We start from the raw sequence: 19,571 nt of genomic DNA on the forward strand, positions 1-19,571 counted from the left end.
GTCAAGATTCAATTTACATAAGATTAAAAAAATGTAAAGTGAAATAATATATTGTTTGGGGATATAAATATATAGGGACAATAACATTTAAAAGAGTAAGGGAATGATTAACACAAAATCCGGAATAACTGTTATCTCTGAGGTCCAGGAAGAGGAAGGACCACAGGCACTTCTGAGGTCAAGTTCTGTTCCTCCCAGTGGGTGGCAGATACGACAAACAGTCGTTTAGTATTAGTCTTTCAAACGAACATGTACATGATATATACACTTATATGTTTGATATATTTAGCACACATTAGAAAAAGAATAGATTATGGATACATAACACAGCTTGGTAATTCTTCAGAAAGAAATATATAGCAACCTGACAATTTCAAAAAGTTAAAGGATGGTCATCATATGATAAGGATTTTCTGGTAAACTTGTATGCATAGAAAAAAAGACTGGAAAGATACACCAAAATCTTAACCATAGTTACCACTGGTTCTGGGACAATGGGTAATTTTTTATTTGTTTTTCTATGTTACACTGTGTGTATTGAGCATGTAGTTTTTGGAGCTTTTTTTTTTTTTTTTAGCTGAATTAATCTACATATATAAGCATAGCACTGAATCGTGCTACCCAACATGTTTTCTATTTTTCCAGCAAAAGCTTCATGATCATTTTCTCATGTCTGGCACACACGCTGTATAAACTTCATATACAGAAGTCTCAGCTTTGACATTAAATATGAAACAACAAAATTTCTCATATAACTGTTAACTACTGGGTTTCTATTTTATCCCTAGTCTGACCACATCCTTATATTATTTAAAATTCTGTTTCTGGTTTTTCTTCATCCTTTACTTCCTCTCCTTTTGCCAGGAGCATTTTAAAGAAAACTAAAACAGGACCTGGAATACACAAGAAGCATTCAATAAATATTGGTTCCCTTCTCTACCATTCTTAGTCTTGAGCATGTTAACATAATCTTAACTCCAACTCAACACTGACTAGATTCCTTCTTGCCCAAATTTGCTCAGTTTCAATTCAGACTCAATGAAGTGTCAAGGACCAATGGCAACAGACAAAAGAGAGACAGACTTCCATTGTTTGTTCATCAGTCTGTCTACTGTCTCTTATTTCGTTTAGCCCCACTGCATTCTACCTTAGTTGTCTCAAGATTATACTAAGGAATCATTTTTTCAATAAAATAGAAGAAAGATATATGTGCTAGAAAAAAGATAATAATTAAGATACTGAAATTAAACTAAATACAAATTAAATTATAACTAAATTATAAAAAGTTAGTTTTATGTTCTCAACTTTGAAAATTATAAACATTTAAAATATAATGTTGGTTAAATACATAAAACTCATTAATAAACAATATTACTTACATGATATTGTTACTTTTATGGGCTCTTCCAATGTTTCTACACCAGCGATATTTACAAATGTCATAAACCAATAATTCTTCTGGAAAAAAGTAATTCCAACGCCGAATTCCTAAAATGTAAATAATGTTTCTAAAGCTATTATTACTCTATCAGATAACAGTTAATAAAGAATATGATTTTATCTTTACCTCCTTTAATGCCATTTTTATTCACCAAAGATAGGACAAATTTATCAATTTCAGGGTAGGGTGAATCCTGAAAACCTTCAATGTTTTCTACTGCAACAAAGAGAAAAATTAATTATAAATTATAATGGCTAGAAGTTGAGTTAAATTTTGATTTAAATTGTTGTTTAGTACAGTTAGGGGTTTTGCACGCCCCGCTACGGTTTTTCCCCCTTTTTTTGCAATTTGCCTTCTAAGCCAGTCACAGATTCTTGTTACCCTACAAGGAAGCAGGTAAAATTCAAACTTCTCAAGTCAAATATTAATTGTCCTAAAAAGCATTTATAATCATTTTAATTGCTTTTTTCATTCTGATGAAGAGAAATGCAGCCCATTACATCCAGGAGCTGACCTAGGGACTATAAGCGAGGCCCTTGGTGTTGCTGCAAGCGGGCCAGGCACTCATAGCTCATCCTGTGTGCCCCTGCTAATCATAAACTATTGCACAGAACTTCAACATCAGATAAGGCCACTCTGTGCCCATGATGATTCAACACAAAAATAACACCACTCTGTAATCATGTCCGAACACCAACAAAACGAACATTTTCCAAGCCAGAAAAATTACCATCACTCCCCTTATCTAAGTATCTCCTGCTTCTGCTTTACCAATTATAGCCTTTAGTCTGCCTTCCTTCTAGATAAGATTTATCAAGTTATTCAATCATAGAACTGTCCGTCATAGCACCCAATTCAAAACAAAGCACCTAACTCAAGCCTGAATCCTATGGTAAGTCCTTTCTAACACCCTTTTACTGAGACATCCCATGGTTCCTCTGGGTGGCTCTCCATCACTGCAACCAGAAATACATGGCTTGCTCAATACACGTGTGTTCTCCTGTGGTCTTTAGCTGCAGGGCACTGACATTCAGTTATATTTTGTATCTAAGAATCTATTGGAATAATTTGGAATTATTTAAAATCTCATTTAATCTTTAAAGACAGAATAATCTGCTTTTCTTAAAATAAAGCCTATATTTCACTTATAAAAGTAACAGACATAATTGGAGAAAATTTGGAAATTAAAGCAGAAATGAAAGACAGACTCCAAATCAATGTCTAGATCGGGAGAAAATATACATGTAAGAAAATACGTTATCCATATTTTTTAATAAACTTGTGATCATATCCCACATATAATTTGAATCTAGTTTTTCTCTTAATCATAAATGGACATTTTCCACATTATATAGGCTTTATAAATTTAATTAAATGACTAAAGTATTTTACAGTGTGTAACCAATCCCATTTTGTTGTATACTTAAATTTTGTTTTTCACTATTATAAATAATGATAGCCCAAAATATGTGTATAAAAATGTGTACTGGAAAGCTTATGTATGAAATCTTAGGAAAAAAACCCTATGTGTTCTTCAGTATAAGCATGAAGAACATACAGATTTCATGAAAAACTGCGGTCATTAAAAGAATGAGGAATCTCTCCATATTATTGGAAGTATAGGAAAAACTCTTCTGATTAAAAAAGAAACTATTAACTGGGGTTACACATATTTGATTGTGGACAGAGCAATGAAGGCAACTTTTAGTTTTTTTATTTTAATATGTGTTTATTTTATACAATCTATATTATTTTTGTATTTTTTTCAAAAACACCATAAAATAAAAATTAGGAATAAGCTTTAAAAAACATCTTTTTTTACACATTTTACATTCTGGATAGAAACCTAGTCATTTTAAAAGATCAGTAGTTATAAATACTTAAGATTTTAAAGGCAAAATAGATTTAGTATCCTTAAATTTTCATAGAAAATTAATTTCTTAAAATTACCTGAAGTGCTGGTACTATTAAAATATTCAACTTGTTTTTGTTCATTCTGGGATGTGTCAGATGTAAGAATTCGTAAAGTATCTGAGAATCTGAAGAAGAAAATATGTTCAAGAAACACATTAATATTATACTAGAATTAAAGAGACAAGGCTACAGAAAGGAAATAATTTCAGCTAGTTCCATATTAAAATCCTTTGTTCAACAGCTAATTGTTCTAAGACATTTATGCCACATTTGCCTATAAAAGTACCAATCCTATCCATATAAAAAGAGTAGTTTGGTGATTATTTAAAATACTGTCCTCAACTACAGAGTGAATCAAAGGACTTTAGGATTGCTGAAGCTATAGAATGAAGTATAGTTCTATTCTCCAAACATATAGTTCCTTTGAAAATTTTGTTACAATTTTAAAAGTGTTACTAATAGGAAGAAAAGAGAAGGAAAGAGGAATGAGAGAAAAGGGGAAACTGGATTAAACTGAAAAAAAAAAAAGATTCCTTTATAACCGTAAAGAATTGTGCCTTTATTTAAGCAAGAGAACTACCTGATATTTACTTGGGTATAAAAAGACAATTAAAGTAACCCTATTCAGAAGAACTCTATTTCTCTGAAATTGATATTGAAACTATTAATACAAAAGAAATGAGATTTGGTGATCAGGAGATAACCTGTACTTCAGGCTGTATTATAGGCTAATTGCATTGCTTTTCCCCATACCTGAAAGAATGTGATCTTTTTCTGGTACCAACAACAGTGGGCAGCAACAGTCATTATTTTTACACTACTACCCTACTACTTCTAGAATCTCAGAAACTACTACTACTAACAACTAATATTAACTGAGCAGATACTAGGTGCCAGGCACTACTGTAAATATTTTACACATAATAGTTTTAACTTATTTAATCCTCATAAGAACTCCCTGAGATAGATGTTAATGTTATTTCCATTTTGAAGGTAAGGAAATTAAAACTTTGACATTACTTCTGAGTTACGGTATGAAATAAACAGTCCAAAAATATATGAAGAAAAGCAACCCATCTTCCCAACCTGCTAGGTTACCGCGGTCAAGTAACATCCAGACACAATTTTCCCTGCAGTAATGTATTCTAAATATTTCGTTTTTTATTTCTATGGAATTTCTCTTTAAGATTATATCTAGGGAAGGCAAAGGAAGAGCAAGTTAATTTAGCAAAGCAATTTGGTCTGATCCTTATGTTTTGGACTAACAAAAATTGCTAGCCCAGAATCAAGGGGAATGAAGGCAAATATTTCTGTTGAAAGATCTTTTACACTTTTTTTAAATGATCAAAACATGTAAACCCATATGGTCAACAATAGAACTGAAAACATATTAGAATATATCAGTACAACATAAAATTACACAGGCATTAAAAGTTTTATTTATAACTAACTACCTGTTAGCAAATTATTAACTTGGCAAATATTCGTGATATAATGTTGACTGGATAAAACAGGTGACATACCATATAACCTCAAAAAATATTTTTTTGAATAAAGGAGTTACATACATGTATGTGCATATACCGGGGGTGCCAAAAACATGTATATACATTTTAAGAGATGTTATCTATGTATTACTTTTCAAAGTTGAACTGAATTACGGTAGCAATGTGTAATTGCAGAAGTCAAATGTGACTTGTATTCATCTTTTGTTATTGGTTACATATTACAATCTTAATCCAGTTTTTTTCTTTTTTTAAAAGGTGTATACATTTTTTTGGCACCTACTGTATATGAAAAAAATGAAATGTTAACAGTAATTATATTTCCAAATGCAGTAAAACTAATTTTTATTTTCTTCTTTATAGAAATATTAATCATTTTAGAAAAATTGAAAAATATAAACTATAATTGTAAAAGAATATAAAGAGAATATTAAGTAGTTGAAAATAACTTTTACTACTATGTTTCAGTTAATAAACAAAACAGTAATCTAAAATTCTAAGAACTTTCTTTTTCTTAAGGTAGAATGAATTTACACAATTCACATTTTAGTACTATACAATGCCATTCACTGCTTAATAAATTTTCATGAGTACACAGTGGTTTAATTCTGGTACTATACCTGACATTGCTGATCAAAGAAGAGAGGAAATACTGATTTTCCTTCGAAGTATTTGACTGCGTAAGAGAAAATTTGTTATCTTCAGCGACCTCCAAAGCCACGATCTTTCCTATTTTTGATGATTTATATAGCCGAAAGTTTCTATTTCTTGTATAAACTCCTGTATCAAAAAATTAATAAAACAATGAGTGCATATTTTCAGTGATTCGTTTTTATAGTCAGCAAATATTAATTTTGTACAGCATTAGTAGAAGAAACAATTGGTTCTGATTCAACATGGCAACATACTTGTAAAAGATCCCGAACTCACCTTTTCCATAGATATACCAAACCTACAGCTATATATGGAAGAATTTCCTCTGGAAAAAAAAATCTAAAAACTGGCAGTGTCCCCTTCACAGAGAGAAAATGAAAGGGAAACCACATCAAAGCAGGCAGGAAAGGCTGAAACACAATCTCGCCATAAACCCCACTGCTGGCATGGCAACTCACAATCAGGAGGAAATGGGAACCCAGAGCTTCTCCCTGAGGGTTCATACCCCATTTTAGGAACCCCAATTTTTAAGACCAGCACCTAAGAGACGAGTCCCCCGAACACCTGGCCTTGAAGATCAGCTGGGCTTGCATCCATGAAACCCACGAGGCTGTGGCAAACTGAGGAATGGTTCTTAAAGAGCTCACATGCAGACTCACCCACCCCAGTCCCCAGCACAGAAGCAGACCTTTGAAAAGTGCCCAGACTTTATGTGAGAGAAACCCATTTGTTAATTTTGAAGTGTTGGTCTGTGGGGTGGGGGCCTGCTGAAATATTCTTTGGGAACGACACTGGTCGGCGCCATCTTCCTGCTAACCTCCGCCTTGCTAAAACCAATGGGCCCCCTTTTTTTTCTTTTCAACATGTGCCATCTTCCATGCTTTCATCTTGTCTTGCTAAAGGTGGTGGGCACCATCTTTTCTTTTTCCTGTTTTCCTTCTTTACCACTGCCATCTGTGTACTCCCTCTCTGTGTTTTCTCTCTCTGTTGTATTCCAGTATCTCCCAGAGGGGAGCTTCTACACACATCTGGTGCCCCAGTTTCCCACTCAGGGGATACCCCTTGATCACCTTGCATTCCTGGGTGCTACAGGGCTGTAACAAGTGGAGAGACAGTTCTTGGCAAGCTACCACCCACAGGACACAGCACAGAGAGCAAAGTGAAACACACCCCCAGCCTTTCTGTGGAAGAGGCTTAACTGCTTGTCTTCGAGCTTTGCCCTTTGTGACCGGCTTCGGGTTTGGCACATACTTAGAGGCTACAAAGCTACCCTCAGGGAACGTAGGCCAGGGGACGCTAGCTTTGCACTCTCCCTCTACCTCACTACAGCTCACCAGTATGTCCTGGAAAGCAGCTTATACCCTCACCCCAATTTTTGCTACTGCTGCTGAGGAAACACCTCCAGATTGCCTGGCTCTGGTGGCCACTGGGGCTTACACTTCCAGTCCCACAGGACTGTATATATTTGCACTCTTTAAAAGCTGCAGCCTAAGGGGCTGGATTCTAATTGGCGTGAATCTAGGTGCTAACTGAGATGCCCTCCTTTGTGACACTGATTGTTCTTGGCACACCCGAAACTACTGGGAACTATTAAAAATAGCCTGCTTGGACAATCACAAAGGTTTGTGAGACTATCAGAAGCTAGGGCAGAGTTGAACAATAAGGTTTCTCCTTATACAAAGCAGACCCTTCAAGATTGGGAGATGTGGCTGTTTCATAAAACGCATAAACCAACAGAGAGTCAAGTCAATGAGGAGACAAAAGAATACATTCCAAACAAAAGAACAAGATGAAACTTAAGAAAAAAACCTTCCTGAAATGGAATTAAGTAATTTACCTAACAAACAGTTCAAAGTTATGGTCATAAAGATGCTCACTGAACTCCTGAGAAGAATGGATGAACACAGTAAGAACTTTAACAAAGAGATAGAAAATATAAGAAATTACCAAACAGAAGTCATAGGGCTAAAGAATACAGTAAGTTAATGACACACTAAGAGGATTCAACAGCAAACTAGATGGAGAAGAGAGAATTGGTGAACTCGAAAGGCAGAGAAAATCACCCAGAACAGCAAAAAGGGAAAAGAATGAAAAAAGTGAAGATGGCCTAAGGGACTTATGGGAGGACATCACGGACTAACATTTGCACGATAGGAGTCCCAGAAGAAGGAGCAAGGAAGGGGAGAAAACTTATTTGATGAAATAATGACTGAAAACTTCCCTAACCCGGAGAAGAAAATAGACATACTGATGTAGGAAGCCCAGACATTTCCAAAAAAGCTGAACCCAAAGCTGGTTGGATTCAAGCGTCCTGATTGGCCTGCGTATTACCTAACCAGTACTTTTTGCCCAGTACTTTTCCAGGGACCAGAAGCAAACAAAGCAGAAGACAGCATGGCTGAAGAAGCCACCAGTTTGATTGCAGTAGGAAAGCTGGGAAATGGCCCCTGCCACTACCGCAAAGCTCATCAGTGTAGAAAACGCCAGCCTTATTTTGCCATGTAAAAATGCCATTTATACTGTCTGTTTTTAAAATCTATGTCATCTGATTAAACTGCTCAGCAGTGTTGGAGAGTGCTGGTCCTCTGTCAAAACTTCCTTGATTCGAATCCTTGCGAAATGTCAGAGCAGAAGCCAGCCACAACCAGTGCCTTCTGGCCCTCAGCCAGCCTGGTGCTTACTTATGTCCCACGGGGTCTTCCCTGTGAGCCCTGAGCAGAAACCTGGTAGATTTTCAGTACCTGAGCTCACTGACCACATCCAGTGGTGACTGCGCTGGTGACCATATCCTGTGCAGCAGCGGTGGTAGCAAGAATCCTAAGATGACAAGTGGGCACTGACTAGTCTCTCACAGAAGTACACAGGACAGTCTGACAGAGAACTGTTTCATGTTACTTACCTAGATCGACAAAAAGATGCTTTTCCCCTGTGGTGTTCTTCACAACTAAAAATGAAAGATCACGACTGCTTTGCTCAGCTGATCCCAGCCTCTCCGGCTTCTTTGAATTCAATGTCCAGCTCTCTCCTATAGCCTTATCTGTGGACATTTTACTGAAGGAAATTCCTTGTTTAATTGCTGTTTCAGAAAAATGGGAAAATCCATGCCCTGTTGTCTCTGGAATCCCATCATCATCTTCACTGGCAATTAATTGAAAAGCAGGCTGCAAAATTTTTCTCACAAAATTTCCTAAGGGAAAAAAAAAAAAATGATTTATCTAATTCTTTTTTTTCCATAAACTATAACTTAAGATCTAGGCACAAATCTACACATGACAATTTTACATTGTAAGGCTTCTTGTTTTTGATTTCCGGTTTTAAAACTGTGTTGTTACATGCCTCTGCTGTTACTTCCTTCCTCTTATGCAAACTTTTACTTTAATTCCCATTGACACAGGAGTTTGGTGTCACTTGTAAACAAACCATCTTAGAAGGGACATTTAATTTGAGAAGATGTGTCAATGTTGCTAGTATGAGCCTGACCCCAATGTACTGTCACCAAAAAACAAACCCACTACTTCTATTAATACAAATTGAGTAAAATTTATCTTCACAATCAATGATTAAAGAATGAAATGCTTATATGAGTAAACAGTGCTGCACAGAAACACTGAGAGAATCTCTGCCATATTCTCCTTCAATCAGAATGTCAGCAAATTTCTCAAGAGCTTTTTTTCTCTACTTTACCCTAAGAATGCGGACATTCACAGCCACCAGTTTCAAAGCTGATGCTCCTGTTGCCTGTCCCTACAGCTGGCCCCGAGATGGGCTGTGGCCTTATAACCAAAGTCCAGAAGTAAAGCAATTAAATACATTTGTTGTGTTTCAACATTTCTTCTAAGAGCTCTAAATAGCAGTGGTCTTATCTTTACCAAGAAAACACCATGACAAGCTGGAACTTCTTTAAACTCTCATATATTATTTATACCATAAAATCAAGTAATGATTTTGTTAAGTTGCTTCATGTACGACGAAAGTTTAATTTTAATCTTTAACACTGGGATGGTCTGGGTTTCTCACTTTATTTACTAGGTAGCATGAACCCTTAAGTCATAAGATATATGTGTTCTACATTTAAAAATCTTTCTCTAAATGAGACTTAATTACTTCCTTACTCAAAGAAACAAATCCACTATCTTACAAGACACCAAATATCAAAATGAAAGCAAAAGCATTTGATCCTTGCAATGATATATACACATGGTTATTTCTGGAATGAGAAATAACTGGAATGGTAAACACTGAGTGAAAAGAAATCATGATATATCAAAGGACAACAAAGCAATACAAATATAAATTGATAAAGTTCATTTTTCCTGGAAATGTAAAATTACTCCTACTAGGTGATAAGGGAAGTGAAGCGATGGTTGTAGAACCAGCTGCACAGGCAGCTGCAGACCTTTGATCTTTGGCAGGGAGCTAACATGGCCAGGATGGGACAGTATAACGCATCAGTACTAACACAGGCTCTCACCAACCTCTGCTTTCTGTGTCCCTTTCCCAATCTCATCACTCTCACCTCATCGTTAATACGGGGACAACTTTATTGGCTGGGAATAACTCAAAAGAATGTATCAATCATAGAAGTTTCAGGTCCTATCGCAGGTTGGCAGACGAGTATTTTAGGCAGATCAAATGTATACATTTTGCTAACATTCTATGATCTCATGCCCTTACCCTAATTCCCCTTTCTGAAAGGCTAACAACTAGAAATGTCACCAAGAGATACACTGAAGGAGAGGAACTGATGGGGAAAATTTGGACTATTTCACAATCCCTGCATCTCTAGCCCTAGCAGTTCATAATTTCGGAGACAAGAGCCCTCATAGCATCTCATTCATCAGGTCTGATTATGTCTCCTCTGCTAGTCATACGACGCCGCCAGTGCGCCCCAGATTACTCATACACCCCGTCTCTATACCTGCGCTTATGCTGTCCTCACAGTAAAGCCTTTCTTCACTTTGTCTACATGATGGAATTTTATTTCAAGCCCAGCGTGAATGCCTCTGCTTTCAGAAGATCTATGTAGCAGAAACTGCTAATTATCTGACAAATTTCTATTCTCCCCTTCTTCCCCAGCAACAAATCCCAATTTTCAGCCTTGTGGTAGGAGTTACAGAGCAAACTATGAGGCGTGAATAGGAATCAAAGAACTATCTCGCTTAGGACTCTTCTTCCACGCCCTGCCAGCAGAGCCCACTTAATATTCATTCAATCATTCATTCAACAAATATTTATTAAATGTCTACTTGTGCTCATTACTGCTGTTCCTGCTACTGTTACATTATTAATATTATTGATAAAGATATTATTGTGTGATACGCTCTGGAAGTACAACAGTGAATAAGAAACAGTCCCTGCCCGAAAGAAACATTAAGTGGAATAAACAAACAAAATGGGAAATAACCTCAGGAAGTGGTGAATGCTGACACAATAAACATGGATGACTCTGTGCAATCAAGAGCAAATACCTAAGTTTTAGGGTTTGACAGAAATGGCTTCTACACTGAGTCTTAACAGACCAGGTGAATTGGAGGCATGTCCATTCAGACAGGAGCATCAAAAAGTGCAAAGACTCAGGGACTAGAGCAAATGTGGCCCCAGTGGGAGCTAAGTAAAGGGTAGAGTGAGAAGAGCAGAGAGGTGAGAGAGGAGGTTAGAGCACAGTGGGCCTCACTGTGCAAACTAAGACATCTGGATTCTGTCCTGAAGGCAATGAGTAATCTTTAAGGGTTTGAGGCACTCAAGTGGTATAATCAGATCACTAGCTAGCTCATTACATAAGTAAACTGAGAGACTTCCACAGCGGTGAAAGATGACACCAACACTTGGGTAATTGAGTGGATGGTGGTACCACTCACTGATATATGTATCACAGGAAAAACAGCTAGTTTTAGGGAAAAGATGAGTCTTGTCTAGGACATGAGTGTCTGTGTGGGGAGGCAGTCGGCTGAATGGGTCTGGTGTCGAGAACAATCTTGGCTGAAGATAAAGATTTGAGTCTTCAACACATAGATGGTAATCAAGCCATGACAGTAGATGACCATCAAGGTTACAGATAGAATGAACGGAGGGACAAGGGTGGATCCTACAAATACTAATATCTAACGGATAAAATAAAGAGACCAGAGGGAAAATGTCCAACTAGGCTAACAGAAAACAGGGAGATAATAAGGAACCCTACCTAGGTACATAGCACACTAGGTGCCTGACTTTTATGCCAGTGCGTTAGTGACTATATGATGTCTTTTACCCTAGGTACCCTTAAAGTTGTCAGGCACCTGTAGTTCTGAAATGGATTACCTGTTACTTGAACTTCAGTCAATGATCTGCTGTTTGAACTTAGAAATACTGATCTACCCATGCTTTGATAAACACTCAGGATTCTGACCTCTATTTAGATCTTGGTTGGTTTTTGGTGTTCCCGTTCTGCGTATTTGTTCCCCTTTAGATTGACTTCCTTTTATACTTGAGACTCTTATCTCTAAATTTCTAGTCTGGGAACACAAATACTCTGGTTTCATTTTCAGGCATACACGTCTAGACTCCTTCTGAACCCTAAGGTTTGGTCTTTAACAGTAAATAAGCCTTCCTGGATGTGGCCTGGAAACCAAGCCCCGGTCTCATGTACAAAAAGCTAAGGCTGAGTGAGAAAGTCAGAAATCCAGCTCTGAGGTCTCAGAGATAAGACGTGAATTAAGCCTCTCACGTGTTAACCAGGAAACTTCAGCAATGACTCCTACTGGAGCAGAAACCAGAGCCAAAGCACGCATGGCCATCACAGTAGCTACAGCAAGAGGCACTAATACCAAGAAGGCCCTGTGTCGGCTGATGTGTTTAAGATGTGCCTAGAACAGGAACACAGGTCTAGAACTAAAGGCAAATCCTGAAAATGTGAAAAATCATGTTTACTTTTTTAGGATAGGTTAACAACCATAAAACCTGACAAACACTTATAAAACTTAAGAAAAAAAGGAAAATATGAGCTTTTAATATAACTCCATGACTTTTTAAAAAACAACTTACCAACATGAATGTTATCTTTAAATGCCACATCATGGAGTTGAAATATTAAATGGCGGCTAAATTTTTCATCAGTGCTAGAATCCAAGTTGAGAACATCTTCAGCTGAACAATTAACTCCATATAACTCTTCAAGTGATTTACAAACATGCTAAAAACACAAGTAAAACGAAATAAATAATTAATATTTTTAAATTTGTTTTTGTTTTAAAATTTTTCCCTAAGCACAATTCAAATATCTTGGTATAATTAAGTATAACTCGTTTTTTATTTTGACTTAGTATCAGAATATTTATTATATAATTTTACCAACTTACTTATGTATTGAAACATACATATTTAAATTATTTTACAAGTTTATGTTAAAAAATTCTTAGGCTCTGAGGATTAAAGTCCTCCTAGAAGTTGAACGATTTACCTGATACATTAATCTCCTCTAAAATCAAAATAAAAATATTTCTTGTAAGCATCTATTTAAGTATCATGTATGAGTTAAAAGTCATTAATCCTATTGTTTATAATTTCCGTTTTCAGAAAGTTCCTTAAGCGTATCGAACCCAAATCTACCTCCAAGAATACGGCCTTTGGGGGTAGAGGATGCTGATATTGAAGGCAGGTACGCATTATTGGAAGGCAGCAAGCTTGGGTTAGGAGCACAAGATTTGGAGTCAGAAAAATATAGGTTTGAGTTCTGGCTTTGCCATTTACTAGCTCTGTGACTTTGGTCAAGTCCAAACCTTACCTTCCTCAACTGCAAAATGGGATATTAGGACCTAACTTTTGGGATGTTGTGAGAGTAAAATTGAAAATGAGAAAGAGTTAGCACAGTGCTTGGCACATATAACCGCTCAAAAGCTGTACAGCCATAGGAAAGTCACTTCTCTTGAAGTTTCAGTCTTCTCATTTGCAAAACAAACTTACTAAGAACTACAATGCAGGGTAACCTTGAGATTAGCAAAAATGTTTGTAAACTGCCAAGCACTTAGAAACCTGTTAGTTATGGTATAAATTATATTTATTAATGTTGTTTGGCATTATTATAGCACACTCGCCTACCACCACCCCTCCCCATGCTCTCTGATCTTACTCTTCTTCAGTATATTCTCTTTCTCAGAAAAGGCTTCCTCAATTTCCCTATCTACGTCAAATTCCCCCTATAAACTCTCTATTTGTAGTACTCACACAGCGACAATTTTACGTTAGTTTGTGTGATTATTTTGACAACTGTCTCCCCTATATTACAGAGGCTATACCTCACTATCCGTTCTCTCCTGCTTCTGTGGAAATGGAACCCTGATGATTACCTAGGTACAAGCCCGTCCAGAATAAAGGCCACATTTCCCATACTCCCTTGCAGTAAAGTGTGGCCATGTGACTAAGTTCTGGTCAAAGGGATGTGGAGCAAAAGGAAAAGTAACTATGCCACTTCTAAGTTATACTCTTAAAGACAAGGGACATGCCCCTCCCCCACTTTCTACTAACTAGAAGGTGGACATAGGGATGGTCAGCCATCTCAGACAATGTAAATAAGAGCAACATGTTAGGAACAGCAAAGCAACAAGCCTAGTCCCTACTATAATGGAGCCATATCCAGATAGTACATGACGGAGAAATAAATTTCTATCTTGTTTAAGCCACTTTAATTTTAGTTCTTTATTACAGCAGCTAAATCTATCCTCATTTATTTTCCTCCATTAGACTACAAATTCTATGAAGGCAGAAATCATGTCTCTTTGGTCTAACCATTATATTCCTAGTGCCTAGACAGTTACACTTCGTAGAGGCTGAAAAACTTTTTATAAATGAATAAAGTCTAGTTTTAGACTTTTTGGAGGTATACAGAATAAGTGTAATAAGTCAGGAAATTATGATTACTTTTATTACCTACAATGTTTTCCTGCCCAAGTTAAACTTTAAATAAAATATTAAGTTATTTAAATATTTAAGTTGTAAAATCCAGAAGTTAAAAGTGTATGACTATTTGAGCAATGTTACCTGTCAACTTAGTTTTATAAAAGGCTTTAGCACCAGGATTCATTCCATTTGGTGGAAGTGGCAATCTGAACTTTGTCAGTGAAGTCACTGAATCAAAGGGCAATATATATTATCACTAGTAATTATTAGCCAGTTATTTATTAACCATCTGTTAAATTAATGTAAGAGCTAACCTAATTGATACCTCCTCACACAGAGACTAAGGAAATACAGTTGCTGGATTATGTACCTGCTACCAACAAAGTAAGTAACAAATGAAAATTAACTTCAATATAATCATTTATGAAGGTTATAGTAAATAAAAGTCATCCTAATGACTCTTCTACCAACATGGCAAACATGTTAAATCAAAATCTTAGCTGTATAATTTTAAACTCATATTTCTACAACTCTCTCCAACTTTTACTGATGTAGATTGGTTGTTCAAGACTAATCTGGATAAGACTGTACAAAGAATCAGGAGGAAAAAGCTTTTAAAATCTGTGATCGTCATCACACCTGTGCTTATTAATCCATGTTACAAATGGGATTTGCATTGGTGTTGATTCCATTAGGGACATTTCTCGTTTCTAATACAATGTGGTACTTCTTCATTAAAGGTATTACCATATTAAAGTGCCAGTGAAAATCTCTGAATCTCACAGAATGTAGGTCACATAGAGTCTACACAATAAATCTTACCTTTGACTATAGAAGTGTATCATACACCAGAAAAAAGTCAATATCTATGAATTATTAAATACATAATTAAGGTTAAAAATTAAACACAATTTACTAATTATAATGAAATAAAATATTTAAATTTATTTTTAAGGGCCCAATGGCTATTTTAAGAAAAATATAACTTTTTGCTGTTATTGCTTTTTGGGGGATAGGAAGACTTATGTATGTTTCTTCTGCTTCAAAGCCAGGAGAAAGCTAACATTTTCTAAAAATAGTATTTGCATACATTTTTCAAATGAATTTAAAATAAAACACATAAAGATCCAACATAATCAGATATTCTTTACCAAAACATTTGAATTTGGACATACTTTTAAAGTTATAAAATGAGGCTACAGTTAACATCTAAAAGAAAGAATAATCAATAAATGTTAATACCTACTCTGAGGCCAAAAAATAATTGATATAATTTTAATACAACTTAATGCATTAAGTTGTACAATCTTAAAAGATTTTATAAACAAACTGAACAGAGCTTAGTTGCATCATCCCATACTATTCCTTTTGTTCGCAACTTCCTGGTCGACGCTGCTAAATCAAATCTATACAATAGAACTACACTCTTTTCTCTTTGTTAACAACAGTGATGATTCTGTTTCTAGATCAAGGTTTGCCATTAACTAGGTATAGTACCTTGCGTAAAAATTAAGTGTCTCTACTCCTTAGTTACCTAGTTTATGAGAGTGTGAAAGGGGTTCCTGGACCCAATTCCCGTGTGCATGTGTGTGGAGGCTTCACCACACCAATACACAATTCTAAAACAACAGCAGAATGTCCGAGAACTCAAGTCTGACAGTATTTACCCAGAGGTAGAATCATATTCCACAGGTAAAGAAGAACTCAGTCCTACAAGACCACCCTCCACTAGAGGTGCTAGTCCCAGGCTCAGGTTGTCACCTGTGCTTCTGACCAACCAGCTACAAACTGGAGGTTCCAATGACCCCCTCCAACTCAGGACGCCAATCACAAACCCAGGTTGTTGCCTGTGCTTCTGACCCACTGGCTATAAATCAGAGGTTCCCACAATCCCCTTCTTGGGTGTGATTAGTCATGCACCACAGAACAATGATTCTGTCGACAACAGACCACAAATATGACAGTGGTCCCATAAGATGATAATGGAGCCAAAAAATTCCTTTTACCTGGTGACATCACAGCCGCAGTGCAACCCATTGCTCATGTCAATGAGGTGATGCTGGTGTAAGCAAACCCACTATGCAGCCAGTCATATAAAAGTATAGCACATAGAATTCCATGCGGTGCATAATACACGATGTGATACACAACTGTTACTGGTGTATGTATTTACTGTACTATGCTTTTTAATTGTCATTTTAGAATGTACTCTTTCTACTTATGAAAAAAAAAAAGGTTCCTGTAAAATAGCAAGCCATGTTACATCAGCAGCAGCCGCATACATCTCTTGTTTACTGCATCTCTCCATTGCATCATTTTCCTTGTGGTTGACTTAAGCTCGTGTTGTTTTGTACAGCACCACGCTGCACAGGCTTGTATTCTCGGAGCCACAGACTACACCATCTAGCCCATGTGTGTAGTAGGATATACCCTCTAGGTTTGTGTAGGCACACTCTATAAATGTTCACATAACAAAATCGCCTATCAATGCATTTCTCAGAACATATCCCCATCATTAAGCAGTGCATGACTGTAATTTGCTAGAAAAGCTCAGAGAACTCTGGAAAACCCATTTATTTCCTAGATAAACGATTTATTATAAAATGATGTAACTCAGGAACAGCCGTATGGAAGAGATACCTGGGGCAAGGTATGTTGGAAGGACATGAAGCTTCCATGCCCTGTTCTGGCATGCCACTCTCCCAGCTCCCCCATGTGTTCACTAACCGGGAAGCTCTCTGAATCGGGGCCTTTTGAGTTTTTAAGGAGGCCCCACTACATAGAAATAATTGACTAAATAATTAGTCACTGGCAATTGAACTCACTCTCCAACCCCTTTCCTCTCCCCAGAGGGTGCGGGTGGGGTGAGGGGACACAAAGACTGAAAGTTCCAAACCTCTAACCTAGATCAACAGCTGGTTCTCTGAGCAACCAGCTCCCAACCTTTGGCATTTCCAAAAGTCACTTCATTCACATAACAGAAAACATCTTTATCACTCTCAACACTTAAGAAATTCCAAGGGTTTGGGGAGTTGTGAGCCAAGAACAGGAGAACCAAATATACATGAGAAGGACCAAATGGAGGAGGACCAAATATATATGAAAAATATTTTGGTCACCTAAACGATCAAATTTATATTTCTTATGAATCACAATATCAAACGGTGCAAGATAAAATAATTTCCAAAATTCCTGCCAGCTCAAAAATTCAGAGACTATTATTTTATCAGTTTTCTTAAAAGTTCATCTCAATACCCAATTTTCACAGTAGAAATTACTTTGCCTAATCTTTATCAGAGGCAGCTACTTGTAGCGTAAGTCAGAGAATTAATATACGAGTGTAATTAAGAAAGAAAATTCCCCACCTTCTAGCTTTCTCAAAGCTTTTTTTATGAGATACAGTAATATTACAAAATATATTAACATAAATAAACATTTCTCCTTTTTAGAAGTTTACTCAAAGATGTGCTATTAAGAAATAAAAGTCAAAAAGAGTAACAAGAAACAGGAGGAGAAACACAGGACCTATATATTACATAGGCTGGATTCACTTGAATGAATGAGTGAATAAAGAGACATACAGATCAATATCAGGAAAAAAAAACACCTGAGTTTGTAATTTACCTCAATGAGTAATGCAACCATCATTTTTCCATCAGCTTTTGGATTGGCAACTTTATTAAATTCCAAATCAAAATAGAGCTTGCACACAGCATTTTCAGGAATGACTTCATAGCAGTGTAAGAGATTTTTTCTGAATTGAAAAATTCATGATTGTTAGGTTTATATCTTATACCTTTTAAGTCACAGAACTTAATCTTATATTTCAAGATACTGTATTAACTGTGATTTAACAACATAACTATGACATAGTGAAGACATGATAACACGAATAAGTGCCCTAGGTTTATGTGTCTTAGTATGTGACATTATGTAACATAGTATCAAACAAGATGTAACAATCATATTCTGTAATGTTATTTAACTGAAAAACGTGGTCAACTTCATACTGTTGTTTATTCACAACTGATTTTGATATTATATAACACTTCTACATTTGTTTTTGGTGTCACCATGAAGCAAATTTTGAGAAACGAACTTTCTCAAACTGGGATCCCAGAATCACATATTCTTGGGATTCCATGAATGTTTTTACGAAAATTTTTCATTTTCATAATTTCATTTGGAAATATATTTTAAAAATTAGTTAAAAACGTATTCAGAATAACCTGACTTCAGTGAGCTTTCAATGCTCACACTGCAGTTACATTCTTGCTGGCATCAAAAGTTATGACTTTAACACAGTATAATAAGAACAGATGCTACTGACTTAATAATAAGCTGTGCTAATATAATTTGGATGGCATTCTACACAAATACAAGGCTTGTAGTCATTTGAACAAGGAAAAGTGGTGGGGGAATTGTGTCATGATGTGGCACAGGTAGTATAGGAACTCAAAACACACACACAATTTTTTTCTCCCAACACCTGGGGAGATAATTCAATGTTGCTATGTCAAGGAAGCTCCAGAATTCTAGTCTCATAATAAAGGAGTAACTAATTATGTGATTGGAAACTATCAAAGCCAATTCAGCCTGAATTAACTTCACAAATACTACTAGAAGAAGGAAATGTAACGTTAATGTGTTGTCCTTTACAAACTACTTACCGGGATTTATAATAAAACCAAAGTTGAACATACGTTGTTACAAGGTAAATACGTTGTCCACTGCCCACTTTGCATTCCAAAGCAAATACATGAACATCCTTTATAAGATCAAAAATAATATTTAAAAATTAATAAAATGAAAATCTAAAATCAACTATAGTTATTAAATATTCAGAGAATTTTACTATTCTAATTCTTAAAAACTAGAATTGAATATTTGTATTATTAAAAACAAAAATAATAATCACTAGATCTATGACAACCAAAATTTAGTTATTTTGTACTTACTTATTTTTAGTCACTCAAGTAATACATGTCCAAGACAGAAATAATTAGAATATCCAAATTAGAAACAGAAAAAAAGGAGAAAAATCACTTTTCAATCATAGTTTGACTTCCTAATATATTTACTAGTTTATGAAATTAACCTTATTTTTTAAAACTCCTTAAACATTATTACAAATGATTTGGGCTAAAATTAATAAACTCACTAGTATGCATAAAAATATGTGG

General features: G+C 35.9%; 1 protein-coding gene across 6 annotated transcripts in view; it reads right to left on the bottom strand.

The window, feature by feature from the left end:
• The window catches only part of PRIMPOL (primase and DNA directed polymerase), a 31,357-nt gene that overhangs the window by 4,832 nt on the left and 6,954 nt on the right, over nt 1-19,571 (bottom strand). For 4 of the 6 annotated variants that reach the window (XR_012495551.1, XM_019736194.2, XM_019736190.2 and 1 more), the window contains exons 3-10: nt 19,059-19,156; nt 18,013-18,142; nt 12,538-12,685; nt 8,414-8,701; nt 5,481-5,640; nt 3,392-3,480; nt 1,568-1,657; nt 1,380-1,488 (exon numbers count right to left, since the gene is read on the bottom strand). Coding sequence is in view for 5 of the 6 variants with exons in the window: in XM_019736194.2 (XP_019591753.2) it covers nt 1,380-1,488; nt 1,568-1,657; nt 3,392-3,480; nt 5,481-5,640; nt 8,414-8,701; nt 12,538-12,685; nt 18,013-18,142; nt 19,059-19,156 (1,112 nt within the window). In the remaining variant the exon portion in view is untranslated. The remainder of the gene's footprint in view (nt 1-1,379; nt 1,489-1,567; nt 1,658-3,391; nt 3,481-5,480; nt 5,641-8,413; nt 8,702-12,537; nt 12,686-18,012; nt 18,143-19,058; nt 19,157-19,571) is intronic. The other 2 variants (XM_074329843.1, XM_019736191.2) reach the window with 1 other exon arrangement.

This window comes from Rhinolophus sinicus, linkage group LG04, assembly GCF_036562045.2.
Source record: "Rhinolophus sinicus isolate RSC01 linkage group LG04, ASM3656204v1, whole genome shotgun sequence".
Taxonomy (NCBI): Eukaryota; Metazoa; Chordata; class Mammalia; order Chiroptera; family Rhinolophidae; genus Rhinolophus; species Rhinolophus sinicus.